This window comes from Ambystoma mexicanum, chromosome 3q, assembly GCF_040938575.1.
Source record: "Ambystoma mexicanum isolate Mex_15411 chromosome 3q, UKY_AmexF1_1, whole genome shotgun sequence".
Lineage (NCBI taxonomy): Eukaryota > Metazoa > Chordata > Amphibia > Caudata > Ambystomatidae > Ambystoma > Ambystoma mexicanum.
In genome coordinates, this window is record NC_090926.1 from 1,122,400,074 (window position 1) to 1,122,419,820 (window position 19,747).

Here is a 19,747-nt window from a genome sequence, read left to right on the forward strand (position 1 = left end):
AAACCTAATTTATCACCGGCAACAGAACCACGGTTGTTTACTCAATGGCGGGGGTGGGTGGTACCACAAACTACGGGACATGTTTCAGGGCCCAACTATCGGACCCTTTACTGAATGTAATCAGTGCTTCGGGGTGGGTGAAAATGAGCAGCTCTGGTATTTTCAGATGCGGTCCTGGCTTCAAGACCCAGAGGTCAAGGCAGCTTCCACTAGCCAATTTACACCTTTTGAAAAGTTCCTTCTAGCACACATTGGATCAAAGGAATAGATATGGAGCCTTTATAAAATCCTAGATGAGACTATATTTCAGCCTGCGTGGCCCTGTATGGAACGGTGGGAAAAAACTGTCAGGAGGGAAATGACCAGGCTGAATGGGGAGAGACTGTGGGGTCTGATCCCAAGGTGGCCAAGGTAACACAACTACAGGAATGTTGGTAAAAGCTGCTATTTATGTGGCATTACACTCCGGCTCGTCTCCACAAGATTTATCGTGGGTCCGAACGGGAGTGTTGGTGGTGGTGGTGTGGGGGGAGGGCACGTGATCCCATATCTGGTGGAGGTGCCCCAAAATTGAGCATTTCTGGGGGAGGTACAGGAAGCACAGGCTCAGGTCTTTGGGGAAAGTGCTAGGGCACCACCGGAGGAGGTACTACTGGGGTTGGATGAAGGTAATATGGAGGAAAAATGCAGCGGTAGAAGGAATGCTCGGTCTATGCCAACCCTAGTGGCGATGCTGTTCGTAGCACAGCGTTGGCTCGTGGCACAGCATTGGAAGGGAGCGGCCATTCCCACGCTCCAAGATTGGCTACTTAAGGTTTGAGACTTTGTGGCGCTGGAATGGGCTATGTACGTTATGAACAATAACCTGACCTGCTTTGTCAGAGACTGGGGGGAGGGTGTGTCCTTTTAAAAACGTAAGACTTTCGAGCCCAATGGTGCCCCAGCACCTGAAACTGCTGGACATCTACTAGACAGAAAGAATATATCACTGCCTCTACTGGATAAATGCCTAGTTTGGTCCCTAGTATGGGAGTGAGGGGAGATTGGAGGGGGGTGGGTAATTGTGGAGTTGTGTTTATGGTACCAGTTTCTTAATTGTTGAAAATTCATAAAAATCATTTTTTTAAATTAAAAACGTCCATTAGCTGTAGATGTTCCTCACTTCATTAGTTTTTGATTTCAGCTTCAGCCAATGAAGGACTTGGGAATGATCCCGTTTTTCACTCTATCAAGCTAACTCATAAAAGAATAACTCATTCTATAAATCATAAAATAACTAATCAAAGAAGGCAATCCAAAAACCTACAGCAGGAGATAGTGGAACTTTTAAAAAACATAAATGTCTCCAATAAGTCAATGCCACAGAACTTGGTGGTCTTTTTCAACAATCCCAAAACATTGTGTACACCATGTTGGGTATTGCAATACAAACATGGTTTTCTTTGGAAGGCATTTACACTTGCTTAATGCGTACCTGTAAGAATTGAACTGTTTTCTCTGGCAGTTTGGTACCAATGAATTGTAGCGTTTCCTTGTGGAAATTACTTCGCAAATGTGTCTGTATTTCTTCTTCCGAAATGCTGCGAAACTTGCAGACAGAGCAGGTGAACTGAATCCTGGGATAGAGTTGCATCATAATATTAGACTGGAATGTAGCAATGCAATATTTCTGCTATTTCCTAAAGCAGCTTTCAAACCAAAATACACCAAATGCAGGTTATGAAGATAATTAAAGCGTATAGACACTCTTACACACACCCACCCCCCCGCGTCTGAATACAGGAGGTCTCTTGTTACACCACAAACAATGCCAAAATTATCAAGCTAAATAGGTACCTGCTACCATACTGCATGCTCCTTTAAAAACCAACTAAGCCATGCATCTTCCCACAACCCCTTAGGTACATAAATTAGCTTGCAACGACATGTGTAGTTTTACCTTAAACTTGCATCTAGCAAACACTTCCAACATTTGTTTGTTTGGGTACTAGTTTAGTTTATCATAACAGAAGTAAAAATAATTTTTTCAAGAAGCTCTAAGAAAACAAATAGTGAGTCCGGACAGCTACAGTTGATCAAACCAGGCCGGCTCTGGCCATCAGAATTCGAAACTCAGTCCTAAGGAGTGAACAGTTGTACACAAAGCCAGAGTTTAACTTGCAGAGCTATTTTGTCAACATATCTTTCGATTGAGATTTGTGCGGTTTTCTACCAGAGTGACTGCACCACCAAATGCATGGCAGATGACTGGCCTGAGAATGCAAATGTTCAAATCCTACTATAAATCTTCTCATTCAATTCTTGATGACAAGATACGCGAAGTACTATTTGACCAGATATGCCAAAGGTCCCAGTTAAACCTCAAAGAGGCACCATATTGTCAATGCCTCTGCCTGTGGTGTTGGCAATTCCAAACAGGTTGAGAAAGAGTAAGGTGGACAGCAGAGCAATAAAGAGACTGCGTCTCAGATTAAAAAGAAAAACCACAACACATACATTTCAGCTATCTTCAAAATACCAAAGCTCTTTAGGGAGCAGTCCTTTGTATGAAAACCTACCCCGATTGTTGCCTGGTAAAATAATGCATAGTCGGACAGTTGTCTACTCTTTGAGAAGACCTCCCACGTTTTCATGTCAGCAAAGTGGGTGAGAAATCAAAGATTACAAAAGCAAACTGTTAAAAAAAAACACCAGAGACTATTTCACTGACTATTTCACCAATCAACGGAACAGAGCAGACACGAGAAGCAGGGTTTCAAATAGTATGTCACACTTTTAAAATGTTACAAGAAGCTGCACACTGGATCCAAAATACTAGAGGACACTGCATTCTAAAGATTGTTGCGACAGAGCCATATCAATTATTACTCACTGTAGTAACTCTTGTATTCTGAAACATTCTGAGACCTTAATTCTAATGTGTGCAACAAACATCTATTGACCAATATGACAGCAGGTGCCCTAATGATTTAAAAGGCTAATTTCAGTACTTTAAGAATGGGGTGCCTTCTTTCTATGCTCCATCCCTCCCTCAACTTGTAAGCACCTACCTGTTGTGAATACAGCCAAGTAAGGTCATGGTGGCCTGGGGGTATGGGGGGGCGTGGTTCGGGGTTTGACTAAATTACTAAAAGAACATCTAAGGAATATTAGTACAAGACTATTACAGAGAGAATGTATGTTCGGGCTTTTCAGATTGTCCTTGTTGCAGCATTGGAGACTGAAAACATGTCTTATGCAGCAACAAGTTTTTTTAAAATGCGGATGCTCTACATATGTGCAGCATCCTGGTATCTGATATCAGAACAAGTTTATGTGTAGCTTCCTTTCAGACACTCCTAGGTACCATGTGTATTGTATATTGATAATGACTCCGATCAGCTGAAACCTCAACATAAAGGCTGATAGCAGGCTGCCAAAGGAACACCACCCTGGTCAAAGATTACTGCTGACCCTCAATGAAAGAAATGGAAACTCACTATGCAGGCTTCTGGGAACACCTTCAAGTTTAGTGAGTCATTGGAGATGAGCTACCTTTGAGGGGTCAGAAATGAGAGGCGGACACAAAGATGTAGTTTTCTCAACTTCGACATATTTATTCAAATTAAAAGGGGATGGGATAAATGCCTATGTCTCTATCCTAACCAGAAGGTCCCTACCTAGCAAACTAAAAGCTAAAAAAAGATGACCTTGTGTCCAAATGTATCCGACCATCACAATAATACATACAATCAAAGTGCATAAGGTAAATATGTCTTTCTTTAGCTTAACCAAAATGTGCAAAGGGTCAAACCTATATTTCCCATAAAGCAATCCTTGTGACCAGGGGTTGATTCCCTTTGCCTGAGTCACTTCAGGAAGACTTTTGAAAGAGTTCTGTTTCAACAATGTTCTATTCAGTTCAATAATGCATGTCCTATTCATCCAACACTTCTTTCAAATGGGTAAAGAAAATGTCTCTTCACAAAACACCTGTTTAAAACCAAAACACATGTTTCTTCCACAAAGTATTCTTTCCAAGTTGCAAAAATGATTATGTGTTATCATACCATGGCTGAGCCGTGATCTACACGCCATAGGGGGGAGACCATGCAGGGCAGAGATTCAATGTAGTCAGTCCTACCAGCTTGCTTCTCAACAGTTAAAGTGGAGCTGAGCACTTGAACTGGACAGCCGACTACAGACTGCTCAGAAAGGTGCACGACATGGTTTCTTGTTCCTGAGGTGGAGATGTGGGGGCCCATATAGTTTCAGGCTTGGGGCACTTTTTTATCAGGGGCACTATTAAAGTCAATGCTCTCTGCAGTTGTGCAAGGGGGGTGCAAAAAGGTTGTAGTCTGCTACTGTCTCCAGTGGTTTAAGGGCCCCCATAATGTCCTCCAGCCATACTAACGTCTCCCCCCCTCTCACATCGGCTTTCACATGAATCAGCCTCTTTAGGACCACTATCTCAGATAGAACATGGTCAATTTTGCATTTCCTAAACATAGGTGCCCTCTTGTCCATGTTATCAGGGTTATGCAAGATGAACAAGTTACTTGCCCATGGTAACGTTCTTTCAACTGGATGTTACTCCCACGTATTCCTTATCTTTGATATTTCCAATATCCAGCTTGCTGCGCTGGAATTTTTTTTTTTTTAAGTAGAGGTCGCTGTGCGTCAACTGGTCGAGTCGATGTCGCTCGGCGGCTTACGTCGTGGCGTCGACTTCATCACCGTGAGTCTAGAAAATACCATAGCATAGCATAGATATTATATTATGTTGGCCGAAAGCCAATTGCATCATATGCCCTGCATCGCCAGATACAGAATCGTCAGCATAACCATAGAGCGTTCATTTTGTATCATCGTGATCCGCCAAACGCTTTCTCTTGCTTTTCTGTTCAAACGCTTTGCAAGAAAATGTATTTAATTTCGTTCTGCTCTTGCACAAAGCAAGGCCACAAGTTACATGTTGAGAGACCAGCCCAGACAGAAATGCCAAAAGCAGTACAGAAATACATTGTTTTCCTCCCTCACAAGTCCTTGAAGGCGAGTAGAGAGGCATTTAATCACCAAGCCAGGTGCCAGTTGGTCTCACTGAAGCTGCAGAAACAAGCCGTTAAAGGCATGAATTATACTGTCCTTATGGCCCCCCTTTTTGGGTGCTCTTGGATCAGACTGACCCCTAGTTCATGAATAGAAACTAGAAGATAGCATGCGTTGGAATGTGTCTCTCCTACGAACACGGTTTGTTCACTAAACAAGTGCATAATGTTCTCTGTAACAAAGAATCCTGTCTGTGTCTTGCAAACTGCAACTGTTGCTAAATCGAGTAATATAGATTAGCAAAGAAACGTCTCAGAAGGTGTCATATTCGTCATAATTGTCAATCACCGAACCCTAGCTCAAAAAGATACATTATGGGCGGTTTTGATGCGTCACAAACTGATTATACGATGGTGCTTTTGTATATATGTCACTGTTGTAGAATGCTCGCTCTCTTACGTTTCACAAAGTCTGGGTGACGCACGTTGCGAGACGTGAGATCCAGTCAGCCGACAGACTATTTGCTCTGCAATAAACCCTAGATTTTGGGAAATGAACCTTGTGTCTGGCGTATCAGTTTGTGTATGGGGATTGTGCCTTGTTTCCATGCGCGAGGGTCTTCCGGGTCTAGTAAAACATGTTGCCCGAATAGGGACCCTCCCCCATTTGCTCCATCGTGTACGTTGAATTTGAAGAAGGCAGAACAAAAAAAACCAATCGAGGATGAGGCCGTCGAGTCGGGACCGAGAGGTGTTCGGGGCACCACTGTGAAAGTGATGAGACTCCTTTGCAGATCTGTACACAACCGGTCCCTGATCGACGCGTCCGGCCAGAGAGCAAGAAGGGGAGGGTCCCGGAACAAGGCAGATTGAGCCAGATATGCAGTCCCGACGATCCTTGGTTGCGTCTGTATACGAACGAATTGCGTCTTGAGAGAAGAGCTGATTGATCAGGTGAGTCGTGCCCAGATTCTTAACAGCCCTGATATTGGTTAAGAGTTGCTCTTGCAAGATCAAACGCCCAGGGTAAGGTACGCAAAGATCAAACATGCCTGGGAAATTGTCTTCCTGTCTAGTGGAATTTTTCCACTGCGCTAGACAATCTTTGGAAACTGGCCAGGCTGCGCCACCCGTAGGGTCGCCAGCGTTCGAGATGTATGTTAAGTATGGGATAGGAGCGATAATGTTTAATAAAATTTGGCATAGGCAAACCTGACATGTAGAAGATTTGCAATGGCCGAAGGATGGTAGTTTTGAGATGCCCCGAATAGAACATTTGGAATCAGTACTGCTGCGACATTTGACGTCATTAGAGACTGGAGGAAGGAAGCTAACATCCGTTTAAGAAGTAGAGAGAAACATGCGCGTAGGCACAAATCTAATGCAGACAGAGTGCTAGAACCGGAAGAAAAGCAATGGGATGAGGATATCAGAAGGGCGGATAGGAGTCTTCAATTAGGCATGCAAAAAATATATCCACAAGAGTTACATGCATCAGATGAACTAATAAATAAGATTTTGAATGAAAAAAGACAAGAACGCCCTAAAAGTAAAATTGCCACAATTGCAACAGTGCCCATTGCTCAACCTCAGTTGCCACCCCCCTTTCAGTTATTCCATCTGCACCAGCCCCCCCTGATCCCATTTCCCCCTCCACCTACAGAGCATGAATTAGCAGCTATCAGAGAAGGCAGCGCTGCAGAGGCGGGGCCTGCACAGAGGGGAAGCACTAGAGTAACCCGTAGTATGGTTAGCAGGGAGAGGAAGAGAGCTGAAAGAACAGGTAGAAGAACATGTTACTTTCTTACCCGGTAACGTTCTTTCGATGGGATGGTCCGACAACGTATTCCATATCTATGACAGGTAATCACCACAGCTGCGCTGTTTCCGAAAATTGTTGGCGTCTGCGTCGATGACATCGATACGCGGTCTTTGAGGGCCTCCGTCGAGCCGACGTCACCAGATGTTATAAGTAGGACGCACGACGCCCGTAGCCTCAGTTATAGTTTTTTCACAGAACGTGTGGCACCAATCTTCTGCCAGTAGGGCCACAGAAAGCTTTGCGGAAACGTAAGCTGCAATTGCTTAAGACATTCTGTAGCGGGGCAGGTAGGGAGGGAGCGATATGGAATACGTCATCGGATCATCCCATCGAAAGAACATTACCAGGTAAGAAAGTAACTTGTTCTTCGGGGGGGGGGGGGGGTTGGGTCCTCCGACGTATTCCATATTTATGACAGACTCCCAAAGCAGTACCAACGTATGGAGGAGGGAAAAGAATTTAGAATATAGAAATTTAGAATGCCCAATTAAATTGAAGAGTAAAGGACCACCTTGCCAAAGGCCAGATCCTGCCCATGGATAGAATCTAGGGAGTAGTGTCTTACAAAAGTATGGCCCGATGCCCATGTGGATGCTTCACAGATGTTACGAATAGGAACACCCCTCTGCAGGGCAGTAGCGTCAGCCATACCCCTAGTAGAATGGGCCCGTAAGCCCACCAGAGGGTCCTCACCCGCCAAACGGTAACATTCAGAAATTGCCAAGATAATCCATCTAGACAAAGTCTGCTTAGTAACAGCCTGTCCCAAACGCCTCCCAGCGTAACCTATAAAGAGCTGATCGTCCACTCTGACCCGGGACATGTGTGAAATGTAGAAACTTAAAGCTCTCCTAGGATCCAACCTATGGAGCCTCTCCTCTTCCTTACCAGGATGCGGAGGAGGATAAAATGCCGGAAGAATGACCTTCAGTCTTAAATGAAATTCCGACACCACTTTCGGAAGAAAGGAAGGACGAAACCTAAGGACAACCCAGTCCTTATGAAACACTGCGAAGGGTGGCTTAACAGAAAGTACCTGCAACTCACTCACTCTGCGAGCGGAAGTAACCGCAACTAAAAATACAGTTTTAAGGGTTAACAGTCTCAAAGGACGAGAATGTAAAGGCTCAAATGGAGCACCCATTAGGAACTTTAGAACAAGGTTCAAATCCCAACCGGGAACCTGGAAAGGTGACAGTGGAAACACATTAGTGAGCCCTTTGAGAAACTGAGAAATTAAAAAGGAATTTTGAAATAAAAACACTCCTCAGACGAGCGCTTAAATATGGACAGCGCCGCCAGGTAACCTTTAATGGTACCCACTTGCAGGCCCTTGTGGGCTAACGAAAGCAAAAAAAGACAGAACCATAGGAACGTCACCTGAAAAAGGATCCACATTCTTAACCCTGCACCAGTCGTAGAACTTTCTCCAACGGCAACGGTACAGGAACTTTGTTGCAGGCCGTCTGGCCGAAAGCAACACCTCCATCACGTCTTCAGGGAGGTCCCAAATCTTATACCTCAACCTTTCAGAAGTCAAGCGTGAAGGTTGAGAGATCTGACCTCTGGATGGAGAACCCGACCCCCCTCCCGTGAGAGCAGATCGCCTCGGTAGGGAAGACGGCGTGGAAGGCAGATGGACAAGTCGAGAAGGTCCAGGTACCACGTTCTCCGGGCCCATGCCAGAATAATGAGGATCATCCGGGAACCGAACCTCTGGTTGGGGGGAGGCAAGAGGACAGCAAGTGAAATTTGGGAGTTGGAGGAGTGCTATGGACCAAATATGCAACACGAGGTGCAAACATTTTTCACATACCCTCAAGTATATCCTGGGGTATAACATTGGCCCCCTTCATCAGATTGCCTTCGACGGCCCACCACAGAAGGTCCTGGGCGACCGAGGGCAGCACCTGAAACTGGTCTGACATCCTGTCGGAGGACTGTGACCACTGCATCTTGAGGGCCCATTGCAGAGATCTCATCCGCAACCTGGCCTCTGGCACCAGAAGAATGCAGGATGCCATGAGGCCGAGCAACCTCAAGAACTCGAACGCCGGGAGACTCTGGGTATGTTGAAACTTGTGCACATCTGCAGAATGTGATGAGCCCTCACCTGGGGAGGGAAACACTGCCCCAGGGACGTGTCGAGCACTGCTCCAATGTACTGGAGCCGCTGAGTTGGCGTCAAGTGGGACTTCTTTAAGTTTAGGGAGAATCCCAGCTTGTGAAGGGAGTGGAAGGTGACTGACAGATGATCCAGGACTTGCTCGCGAGAGCGCGCCCTGGTCAACCAATCGTCCACATAGGGGTAGACGTGAATCCCCCCTTTCCTGAGATACGCTGCCACCACCACCATGAGCTTGGTGAATACCCTCAGGGCGGAGGTCAATCCGAACATCAGGACCCAAAACTGAAAGTGCGAGTCACCAACCGCGAACCTCATGAACTTCTTGCGCTTAGGATGGATCGGCACATGAAATTAAGCGTCCTTGAGGTCGAGAGACACCAACCAGTCCTGAAGTTGAAGGGCCTGGAGGACTTGAGAGAGAGAAACCATCTTGAACTTGTCCTTCCTGAGGAGCTTGTTCAAACCACGCAAGTCCATGATGGGTCTCAATCCCCTGTCTTTCTTCGAAATAAAAAAATAAGGGTAATACCATCCCTTGTTCCTCTCCGCTACAGGCACCAGTTCTATGGCGCCTTTCTCCAGCAGAGATTTGATTTCCTGCGCAAGGAGTGGATCCGGACTCTTCAAAGAGAGATTCCCTGGTGGATTGTTGTGAGGCCTCTGCCGGAAAGGAAGACAGTAGCCGTGGGCTATGATCTCCAGAACCCACACATCAGAAGTAATGGCACGCCATTCTACAAGATGCTGCGCCAGCCTTCCCCCAACCAGCGAACCATGGGACATGGCCTCATGACTGAGCTGAAGCGGCTGCAGCATTGCCTGAGGGTAAAGAGGCAACTGCCCGAGCAGCCTTGGCACCTCGAGTACCTTGTTTTCCACCTCTGGTACTCCTACGGTGGCCTCTTTGACTTGCAGCTCCTCTCAATCTACCAAAGGATGAGTAATATCGAAAGGAACGTCCCCTCCATTGTTGTCCCCTAGGACGAAAAGGTGGAGGTTGGCGAACTGCAGCGCTCAACGATTTCGCTGCAGCTTTGGAGGTCTGCAACCTCTCAAGGCTCTCGTCAGACTTGCTGCCAAAAAGATGTTCACCATGAAAGGGCATGTTGAGAAGCCGGGCTCGTACATCCGGAGCAAACCCCGACTTCCGCAACCACGCAAATCTGCGCATTACGGTGCTCCATGGACCGGCGGACGCAATCTGCCATGTCCAGACCCAACTGAACGGGTTCACACATGGCATCCTTGCCATCCTGAACAAGAGCAAGAAAGCCATCCCGTTCCTCCCCTTCGAGACACAATTCCACAGAGTATGAGTGAAACGTGCTAAGGTACAGACGGAGTTGGCTGCCTGTAAAGCCATACCCCTTGAAGAAAACACTTTCTTCGCCCAGCCATCAAAACGTTTGTCGTCCCTATCAGGAGGGATGGTAGGGTACGATGCCTGTTTTTCCGGGGCCGTAGCCCCCTGCACCACCAAACTCTCCGGAGTGGGGTGCGTGGTCAAGTAGCCGGGGTCGCTACTGGCTGGACGGTATTTTTTCGGCAAAGACTTGCTCACTGCCGGGAGACTCTCCGGAGCAGTCCAAGCCGCTGCCACCCTTCTTTGCAAGGCCATATCAAGTGACAGTACCGGGTCAGTTGGTGGACCTTGGTCCAAGATGTCCGTCAGGTCATCCTGCAGAAAATCTCCTGGTGGCACAGACCACCCCAATTATTCCGTGACCCTCGACATGTGGCGCCGGTACGAGGATTCAGCATGCGTACCCGGCACAGGCCTGCCAAACAACCTCCGGGGAGGTGTCCAGACCTCTGGCGTCGTGCAATAACTGACGCAGGTCTTCTAACTGGCTATGACCAGATAATAGGTCATCAGGAACCTCCTTAGGAACAATACCATCATCAGACCCTTCATCCACCTCAGACATATAGTCAAGAGGCTGGAATAAATCCTTGGATGAGGGCACGTGTTTGGACTTCGCCAGAGCCTTCCTCTGAGTTTCCATCGGTCTCCAGGGCACCTCCGAAAAATCCTCCTCGAAAGGCGTTGAGGGCGTAGACGGAATCGACGTAGAGCTTGGCGCCGATGGCTTCGACACAGGCCTCGAGGGCGGAGCCCCGAGCGTGTCCTTCGACAGCCTCGGCGCCGATGGCATCGGTGGCTTCCTCGGAGGCCAAGCCTCGAGAGAGTCTTTGACTGTCTTGGCGTCGACGTCTTCTTCGAACACCTCACAGGCTCTGACGGTCTCGATGGCATCAAGCAACGGGACCTGGAGCGGGCATGGCTAGAGCGATCCACCCTGTCCGACCGGGACCTCGAAGGCTCCCGGTGATTGCGATGAGCGCTCGAGCCCGAAAGCATGCAAACAGTGTCTCTAGCACGTTCCCTGCCGGCGTCTTTCAACGGCACGGACAGAACGGAGCCCTGTTACTGAAAAATCGCAATCTCCTTACGGAATGAATCCTATTCCGAAGGAGTGGAATGCTTGGTGGGACAAGCAACCCACCGACGGGTGGAGTCCTCGGACGAGGAAGACTACCGATGACAGCACTTCCTTGAGTGCCTCGAAGAGGCAGAGGATAGCAGGACCAGCTCCGGGACCGAGACCCATTGGACTTACGCCGACGATGCGAGTTGCCCCTCGAATCGTCCGTCGAAAGCCCTGTCAAAAGCCCAGTGGAAGGCCCAGCGCAAGGCCTTCGAAGTTAACGCCTGGCAATCATCACAATCGTCCGTGGTGTGGTCCTCACTGAGGTACCAGAGGCAGGTGTTAGTGAGAATTCTCTGTATAGGCTAATTTCCCAAACCTAGTGAGTCCCCCAGCAGCTTTGCTGGAGTTTTTGGGATTTAATTTTTTCTCCTGCTAAGAGTGAGACTGTTTTTCTCCCACTCTTAGGCATGATTTGAGAATGTCCTTTGACTTTGTAATGTGTTTTATGGGCCATGGGGTCTTTTACTCCATAGGGCTTCATGTGTTTTTGGTAAGTGTGTTACACAGCACCCTCAGTGCAGTAACACAGGGGTGTCATAGTGGCCCCCAAACATAGACTCCATACCCTGGGACTGACTACTGTCTCCCAGGGCAGGTAAAGTCACCATTGACTTTACTAGTCTTAAATTGTGAACAGAACCAGTACAAACCATCATTGTGGAAGTACTGGTAGGGGTAATTCGATTGCCCCTGGGTCTGTTTTTCAAGGGGGCACTGTCCAGTCCCCCCCCTTGTCGAGTTTCTGGCTGGTGGCAGTGGTTACCACGAGAAATATTCCACCAGAATATTTCCTATGGGATTTTCCCATTCATTTTAAACGCACCACTTTTTTGGTGCAATGTGAAAGATACCGCCGGGTTATTCATTTAATATTTATTCCCCGGTTGGGTCTTTTTGCCAGAACTCGGTTTTAAAATGGCGTTTGTGTTCGCCTCTGTAACTCCAACCCAAGTCGAGCCCTTTGTTCCACTTTTGGCGGGCTTCTGCACAGAAGCCTCCAAAAGTGGTGCCACTCTGTCTGGGTCTACAGGATGTGTGGGAGGGGGGAATAGGCACCCTGGACTGAGTTGCCTCGGCAACTCAAGTCGCACTCTTGTGTGATTGCCCAGTGTCAGAACCTAAAATACGTCTTGGTGGTAGTCTGTGCATTCAGTAAATGGGTGGAGCCCTGCGGAACCGACTCACCACTTCCCGACAACAGAGAAGATCTCCTGCTGGAGAGGCCTCTTCCCCTGACTGGTGGGCACAACCAGTTTACCTTCTTCTCTTCGCACCCCAGACCGGTCTGTGGTCGAATTGCCCGTGCCAAGCACCCCGGCAGCCGGATAGCCACTTACCACTGGACCGCGCACCAACGGACCGCTCCTTGTACCTGAGAAACACCGCGGCTGGTTTCTTCCCTGGCAGTGCAACGGACTCCTGTCTTCCTCCCCGACGAGATCCTCTCTTCCCCCGGACGAAGCACCGACTTGCATCCGCTGCCAGGAACAACTGCCCCCGCTGGAGTATTCTCACCACTTTAAGGTACCGTGTCTGCTAGGCCTCCCTTTCTAAAGATTGCTACACGGTAATAATAACCCCTTAACCTTCTGGACTGGGCTGGCCGCCTTGACCCTCTAACTGGTCCCTTTCTTTGGTCCAACTCCTTTTTGAACCGTTACAAGACTTTTGTGCACTGCAACCGTGTGACCGTGGACACATTTCATTTTGATCCTCTTAAAGCGGGTCCGGCCTACTGACTCTGAATTCAAGGTGTTACTTTGCCTTCCTCTCTTGTTGTGTTCTTGAAAAGAACAAGTTACTTTCTTACCTGGTAACATTCTTTCGATGGGATGGTCCGACGACGTATTCCATATCTATGACATGTAATCAGCACAGCTGTGGTGATTACATGTCATAGATATGGAATACGTCGGAGGACCCATTCCCCTCGAAAGTGTTGGGATCTGGTTCAATTGATACTCTGCTTTTCTCTCCCTTTTTAAAACGAATTATTAGAGTGCCATCTACGTTAAGCGCTCACCGCTGTCTGAAAATAAGTGGGGCTTTACTTAAGACTTGTCTAATATTCTTTTAAGGGAGTGTTTATCTTTTAGTGACCGTGTTCTTGAATTGCTTACTATTAGTTCCTGTGTGTTTTTCTAGATGTGGTTTTAAATAAATAATTATATCTCTTTTACACCAAGCTCTGGTCAGTGTTTACTTGTTCCACTGTGTTCTTGTGAGCTATTGTGAATATTCTGTATACTGCCTAACTCTTCTTGAGGGAAGTCTGACTGCTCAGCCACAGCTACCAAGTGAATCTGTGTGGTACAGACTGCTACCAAGTGGGTTTACTGCCAAACACCTGTAGTCCTAAACCTTTTGCAGTGGTCCCAGAGGAAACTGCACAGGTTTCTGCCTAACTGCGATCAAGGCCCCGGCGGAATGATGAAGCAGGATATATTGTGGGAGACATAACAATCATTTATACCATATTGGGGCCAAGCAATAAACTCATGGAAAATAAGAAGATTGTTCAGAATTTTAGAAAAAACTATAAATGGAACGACCGATATATTGTGTAATATGACCCTAGAAGAGAAGGCAAAGATTAATGACACTTCAGAATAGAATGGCTCCAGATATAGTTTTGGCTGTCTGTGGAGGTGTTTGCAATATTGTGGGGTCAGCGTGCTACGTTTTTGTAAGTGACTCCTCCCCTACGATTTTTGAGGCAATAAAGAAGTTACACATTCTGAGTTATGACCTTGATTCCCCGACAGGTGGTTGGGAACTGAATATAAGTTCCTGGTTCTGGGAGTTACTACGCTCATGGGGATGGAAACTAGTTGCAATTTTAGCAACGGTACTCGGAATCTTCATGACATGTTGTTGCATACACTGCCTGCCAATTATTTGCTCTGAAATAACTGATGAATGCATACACATGGTAAAAGAGAAAAGACCTCCCAAAGTGAATACAAATGTAAACGAAACACAAACTATGAAAGAGTTTATGTCAATTAATATTGATGATGACGATTACAGTAGTATGTATAGTCAGAATTAGATACGTGGTCAGAGGAAGAAGCGATATATGGTTGATGCTCTTGGCTTACGGCCACAAGGAGGGTTTGTGAGTCTAGAAAATACCCTACCATAGCATAGATGTTATATTATGTTGGCCGAAAGCCAATCGCATCATATGCCCAGCATCGCCAGATACAGACTCATCAGCATAACCATAGAGCGTCCATTTTGTATCATCGTGATCCGCCATTTGCTTTCTCTTGCTTTTCTGTTCAAATGCTTTGCAAGAAAATGTATTTAATTTCGTTCTGCTCTTGCACAAAGCAAGGCCACAAGTTACATGTTGAGAGACCAGCCCAGACAGAAATGCCAAAGCAGTACAGAAATACATTGTTTTCCTCCCTCACAAGTCCTTGAAGGCGAGTAGAGAGGCATTTAATCACCAATCTAGGTGCCAGCTGGTCTCACTGAAGCTGCAGGAACAGGCTGTTAAAGGCATGAATTATACTCTCCTTACGGCCCCCCTTTTTGGGCCCTCTTGGATCAGACTGAACCCTAGTTCACGAATAGAAACTAGAAGATAGCATGCGTTGGAATGTGTCTCTCCTACGAACACTGTTCACTAAACAAGTGCATAATGTTCTCTGTAACAAAGAATCCTGTCTGTGTCTTGCAAACTGTAACTGTTGCTAAATCGAGTAATATAGATTAGCAAAGAAACGTCTCAGAAGGTGTCATATTCGTCATCATTGTCAATCACCGAACCCTAGCTCAAAAAGATACATTATGGGCGGTTTTGATGTGTCACAAACTGATTATATGATGGTCCTTATGTATATACGTCACTGTTGTTTAATGCTCGCTCTCTTGCGTCTCACGAAGTCTGGGTGACACACGTTGCGAGACGTGAGATCCAGTCAGCCGACTGAGACTGTTTGCTTTGCAATAAACCCTAGATTTTGGGAATTGAACCTCGTGTCTGGCGTATCAGTTCGTGTATGGTGATTGTGCCTTGTTTCCATGCACGAGGGTCTTCAGGGCCTAGCAACGGGTACAAGTAGCTCTCACAGCGCCCGTTGCTCAGTTCCGTTTTGAAGAGCAAAGCATTGTCTTGAATAGACAGTTACTAACCTTGTGAGAGCGCAGACTGTAACCACAAGAGAAGTTGTACTGCAGGGTACAATGGGTGGGGCGATAAGGAATACGTGGGAGGAACATCCAGTCGAAAGAACGTTACCATGGGCAAGTAACTTGTTTTTTTCGAACGGATTGTGTCCTCCCGTGTATTCCTTATCTTCGATACACTCCCAAAGCAGTATACGTAATTTGGAGGTGGGAGTAAAATTGAAGTCATCCAGTATGCACCGAGTGTAGGACTGCTTTTCCAAGCAGTGATTCTTGAGTAGAATAGTGTTAGGCAGAATCCTGTGCAGTGCCCTTAGGGATCACTACACACAATTAAGACTACAGGTGGTGATACAAGTTTTACAAGCCTGTACTACTATGTCAGAGTGGTAGCAGTGGCGGAGCAGCCAGCCTTATCTCAAGAGTATAGATTACACAAAGGGACCCCAATTACTGTGACTCAAGCAAACACCGAATCAAGGTTTCAGGTAAAAAAATAGAAGTACATTTATTTTTAAACCATTCGTTATAAACACAACACTTCTATTAAACCTCAATAAAAACCACACGTTAAATATACTACAACTAACCAATTCACTTTGTACAGTAAGTTTCAAGGTAAGTACCCTGTGTTGGAATGAACCCGTATTAGGCACAAAAACACGATACCGCAGATACGATTGCGATCACTTTTTGACAGTTGGGTCTGCTAAACAAACGCGTATCCGTGACATGAAATGCACCGGGGCAAAAACACACTTAGCACCTGAGATACCCAGAGGGAGTTGGAGGCAAAAATCACAGGCAATATTTTGGTTAGGCAGGCAGAATCAAGAAACACTCAAAGACAGGAGTTCAAAAGTCAAAGGGCCGGAGCCAGGGTCGAAAGACACCGAGGCGAGTTGCCGAAGATCACACGGTCCAACAGTTCACGATTCAACTGAGCCAAATGTACTTCGATATTGTCAATTTTCGGAAGCAAAAGTTATAAGGAGGGAAGACAAGATCAAGCCTTGGAAATGAAGAAAAAGGGACTCACCCAGTTTCCTCAACAGAACACAGTACCTTGTTCCAATGGTGCAGCTGATGCCCTGGCAGTTGTTCCTGTTGGTTTCCCGCAGACCCCCGATTCCTGGAGCTTCGTCGAGAAGGAGGACGTCTGAAGGGGGTCTGCACCACACAGGGATGAGGCCGGCAGCAGCGACACGGAATAAAAGGTGCGCTCCTTAAAAACAGGAGAGGCTCTTCAGGTGGCTATCCGGACCACTACAGCAGAGTGCAGCGATTTGAACCACAGAAGAGGATCCTCCGGCTGTAGAAGATGAGCTGGTTATCCCCACCAAGCTCAAGGGAAGAACACTCCGGACTGGATCTTCTCTGAGTCGTTGAAGGGCAGATAGCTCAGGACTGCAGCAGGGCTTCACTGGGACGGAGTTGTTGCAGCAGCCGTCGTTCTCTCCGCTTCTCTTCGGTTCCTTGTAGTTCCAGTGGCGACTTTGTGACTTCTAGCCCAAGAGACCTGCCTTTTATGCGAAAAAACCCCATTCACGCAGCCTGGCTGTCAATCACCCAGCAGGGGGGTTGTCCAGCCCGGACAACTACTCTGGCCAATCATGACCAAGTGCGACTTGGGTTTCCTAGGATACCCTATGCGGGGGGTGACTACACCCCTCCCTCACATTCAGCCCACGTAGACACCCAGGCGCCTTGAGGAGGGCTTCTGGGCAGAAGCCCGCCAAAAGACAGTGAACAAAGAAGGCGAACCTAGTTCAGCACAAGAATAAACCCAACCGGAGGCAAGAGAAAGACGATTTGGCCAAGCGGGTTTATGTTCGAGGCTAAAATAATGGCCAAGAACAGTACCACGTTTATCTAATATAATCGCGGTAGAAAAGTTAGGGTAGATACCAATGCCACCAGCCAAGCCTAAATGTTAAAAGAGCGAAACAATGCTCTAGGAGGTACAGATAAAAAGGCATACGAGTTAACCCTTTCCAGTACTCCATGGAAGATGGGGTGTACTGGATCTGTGGTAGATTGACTAAGTAAAGTTAATGGTAACCGTACCCTTTTCTGGGGGACAGTAGTCGCCTCAGAAATAGAGTCGAGGGAAGTCTCAAAGACAACCCTGTGCCACGGCACTGAAGGTGTTGTGTGACACACACAAAGAAGGGGGCTACTGAAGTGGTGTACTTCAGAGTCCACAATCACAAAAACAGATGGAAACACATAGCAAAACACAGGTAAGAGTGGGGGAAAAGCTCTCACTCTAAGTCCAGCAAAGCTGCTGGGGGACTCACTAGGTGAGGGAAATTAGCCATAAATGAGAATTCTCCCTAACAAATAGTAATCCAGATTGTAGTATTTTGTAAAGGTGCGTGCAGAGGACCATGTGGCCGCTGCACAAATATCTTTTATCGGAACTCCCCTCTGTAAAGCAGACAAAGTTGCAATACCCCTGGTCGAGTGAGCCCTTAAATGTTCTGAGGGATCCTTACCGGCTGGATTGTAACATTCTGAAATTGTTAAAATAATCCATCTAGAGATGGTTTGTTTGGTGATGGCCAGACACAACTTATGACCTGTGTATCCCACAAACTGATCATCCTGTCTCAGCTTTGCTAATCTGGTAATATAGAAGCTCAGTGCATGCCTTGGGTGGAGTCTGTGAAGCCTTTCTTCCTCTTTCCCCGGGTGTGGCGGAGGACAGAAGAATAGTTAGGCTATTTAATAATTCGGAAACAATCTTAGGGAGTAAGTTAGGCTTCACCCCTTCACCCCCCGCACTTTCCCCTCTCCCCCTTCCCATGCACTTGTGCGATCTGAATGACACCTGGCCTAGTAGGATTGGTGTTTGTCTTCCCTCTGTTCCTCCTCCCTTGCCTCGGTGCGCCTTGAAACACTTGCGTATAGGCGCGTTATAAATGCCATATCATATCTTCAATTTCATTCTGTCATTATGAAAAACAGTATGAGGAGGCTTGCAGGATACAGCCTGTAGCTCACTCACCCTTCGGGCAGATGTTATGGCCACTAAGAAAACTGTTTTTAAGGTCAAGAGTCTTAAAGGGCAAGAATGAAGAGGTTCAAAATGAGCAGCAATTAAACTGTTTAAAACCAAATTCAGGTCCCATAGTGGGACTTGCAAAAGCGTTGGAGGATAAACATTACTCAATCCTTTTAAGAATTGATTAACTAGAGGAATCTTAAAAAAGAAGACTTCCTCAGAGGTACACATGAAGATGGAAAGCGCAGCTAGACACCCTTTGATCGTACCAATCTGGAGCCCCAGAATTGCCAAGTCCAACAGAAAAGATAACAATCTTTGTATCTCAGCCTGTCAGAAACCATGCATGAAGGCTGAGAGTCCTGACGTCCGGATGGAGAACCCGACTCTCTCTCTCTCTCTCTCTCTCTCTCTCTCTCTCTCTCTCTCTCTCTCTCTCTCGCTTTGTGGAAGACGAATTGGAGGGCAGATAGACATGTCCAGAAGGTCCGGGTACCATGTCCTCCTGGCCCAGCCGGGGCAATTAGGATCATGGTTTTTCTGAACCTCCTCAACCTCCTGATTACATGACAGGGAGGAATGACAGGGACAGGAAGAAACGTGTACAGGAGTGGAAATACCTAGTCCACGACGAACGTGTCCCCCAACGTTCCTCTCACGGGAAATTCCCTTGAGCAGTACCATTTGCACTTCCTGTTGGCACAGGTCGTGAATAGATCCACTCGAGGGGTTCCCCAAAGAGTGAAGATCTCTTGAAGGACTTCCTGAGCTAGTTCCCACTTGTGAGAGACTGCGCTCTGCCTGCTCAGAGCGTCCGCCGGTCAGTTCTTCTCTCCGGCTATATGAACTGCCGATCGAGATTCCTTCTTGTATTGCCCAGAAGCAGAGCTCCATTGTCTCCCTATACCACCTCTCTTGTTGAGGTAATGAATGGCCACTGTGTTGTCTGTCGTTATCAGGACATTATTTCCCCGTACAGTGGGCAGAAAAGCCTTCAGCACTAGTCTGATCGCTCTCAGCTCTAACAGGTTTATGTGTAGATTGGACTCCAATGGAGACCAACGACCACTGATGGTTAAATCGTTGGTATGGGCTCCCCACCCTGTGAGTGAGGCGTCCATAGGAGATCCGACA

The 19,747-nt window shown here is 47.0% G+C and overlaps 1 protein-coding gene across 6 annotated transcripts in view; it reads right to left on the bottom strand.

The window, feature by feature from the left end:
- The window catches only part of AKAP8 (A-kinase anchoring protein 8), a 1,455,819-nt gene that overhangs the window by 259,633 nt on the left and 1,176,439 nt on the right, over positions 1–19,747 (bottom strand). For all 6 annotated transcript variants that reach the window (XM_069603890.1, XM_069603889.1, XM_069603892.1 and 3 more), the window contains one exon: positions 1,475–1,616. In XM_069603890.1, coding sequence (XP_069459991.1) covers positions 1,475–1,616 — 142 coding nt within the window. The remainder of the gene's footprint in view (positions 1–1,474; positions 1,617–19,747) is intronic.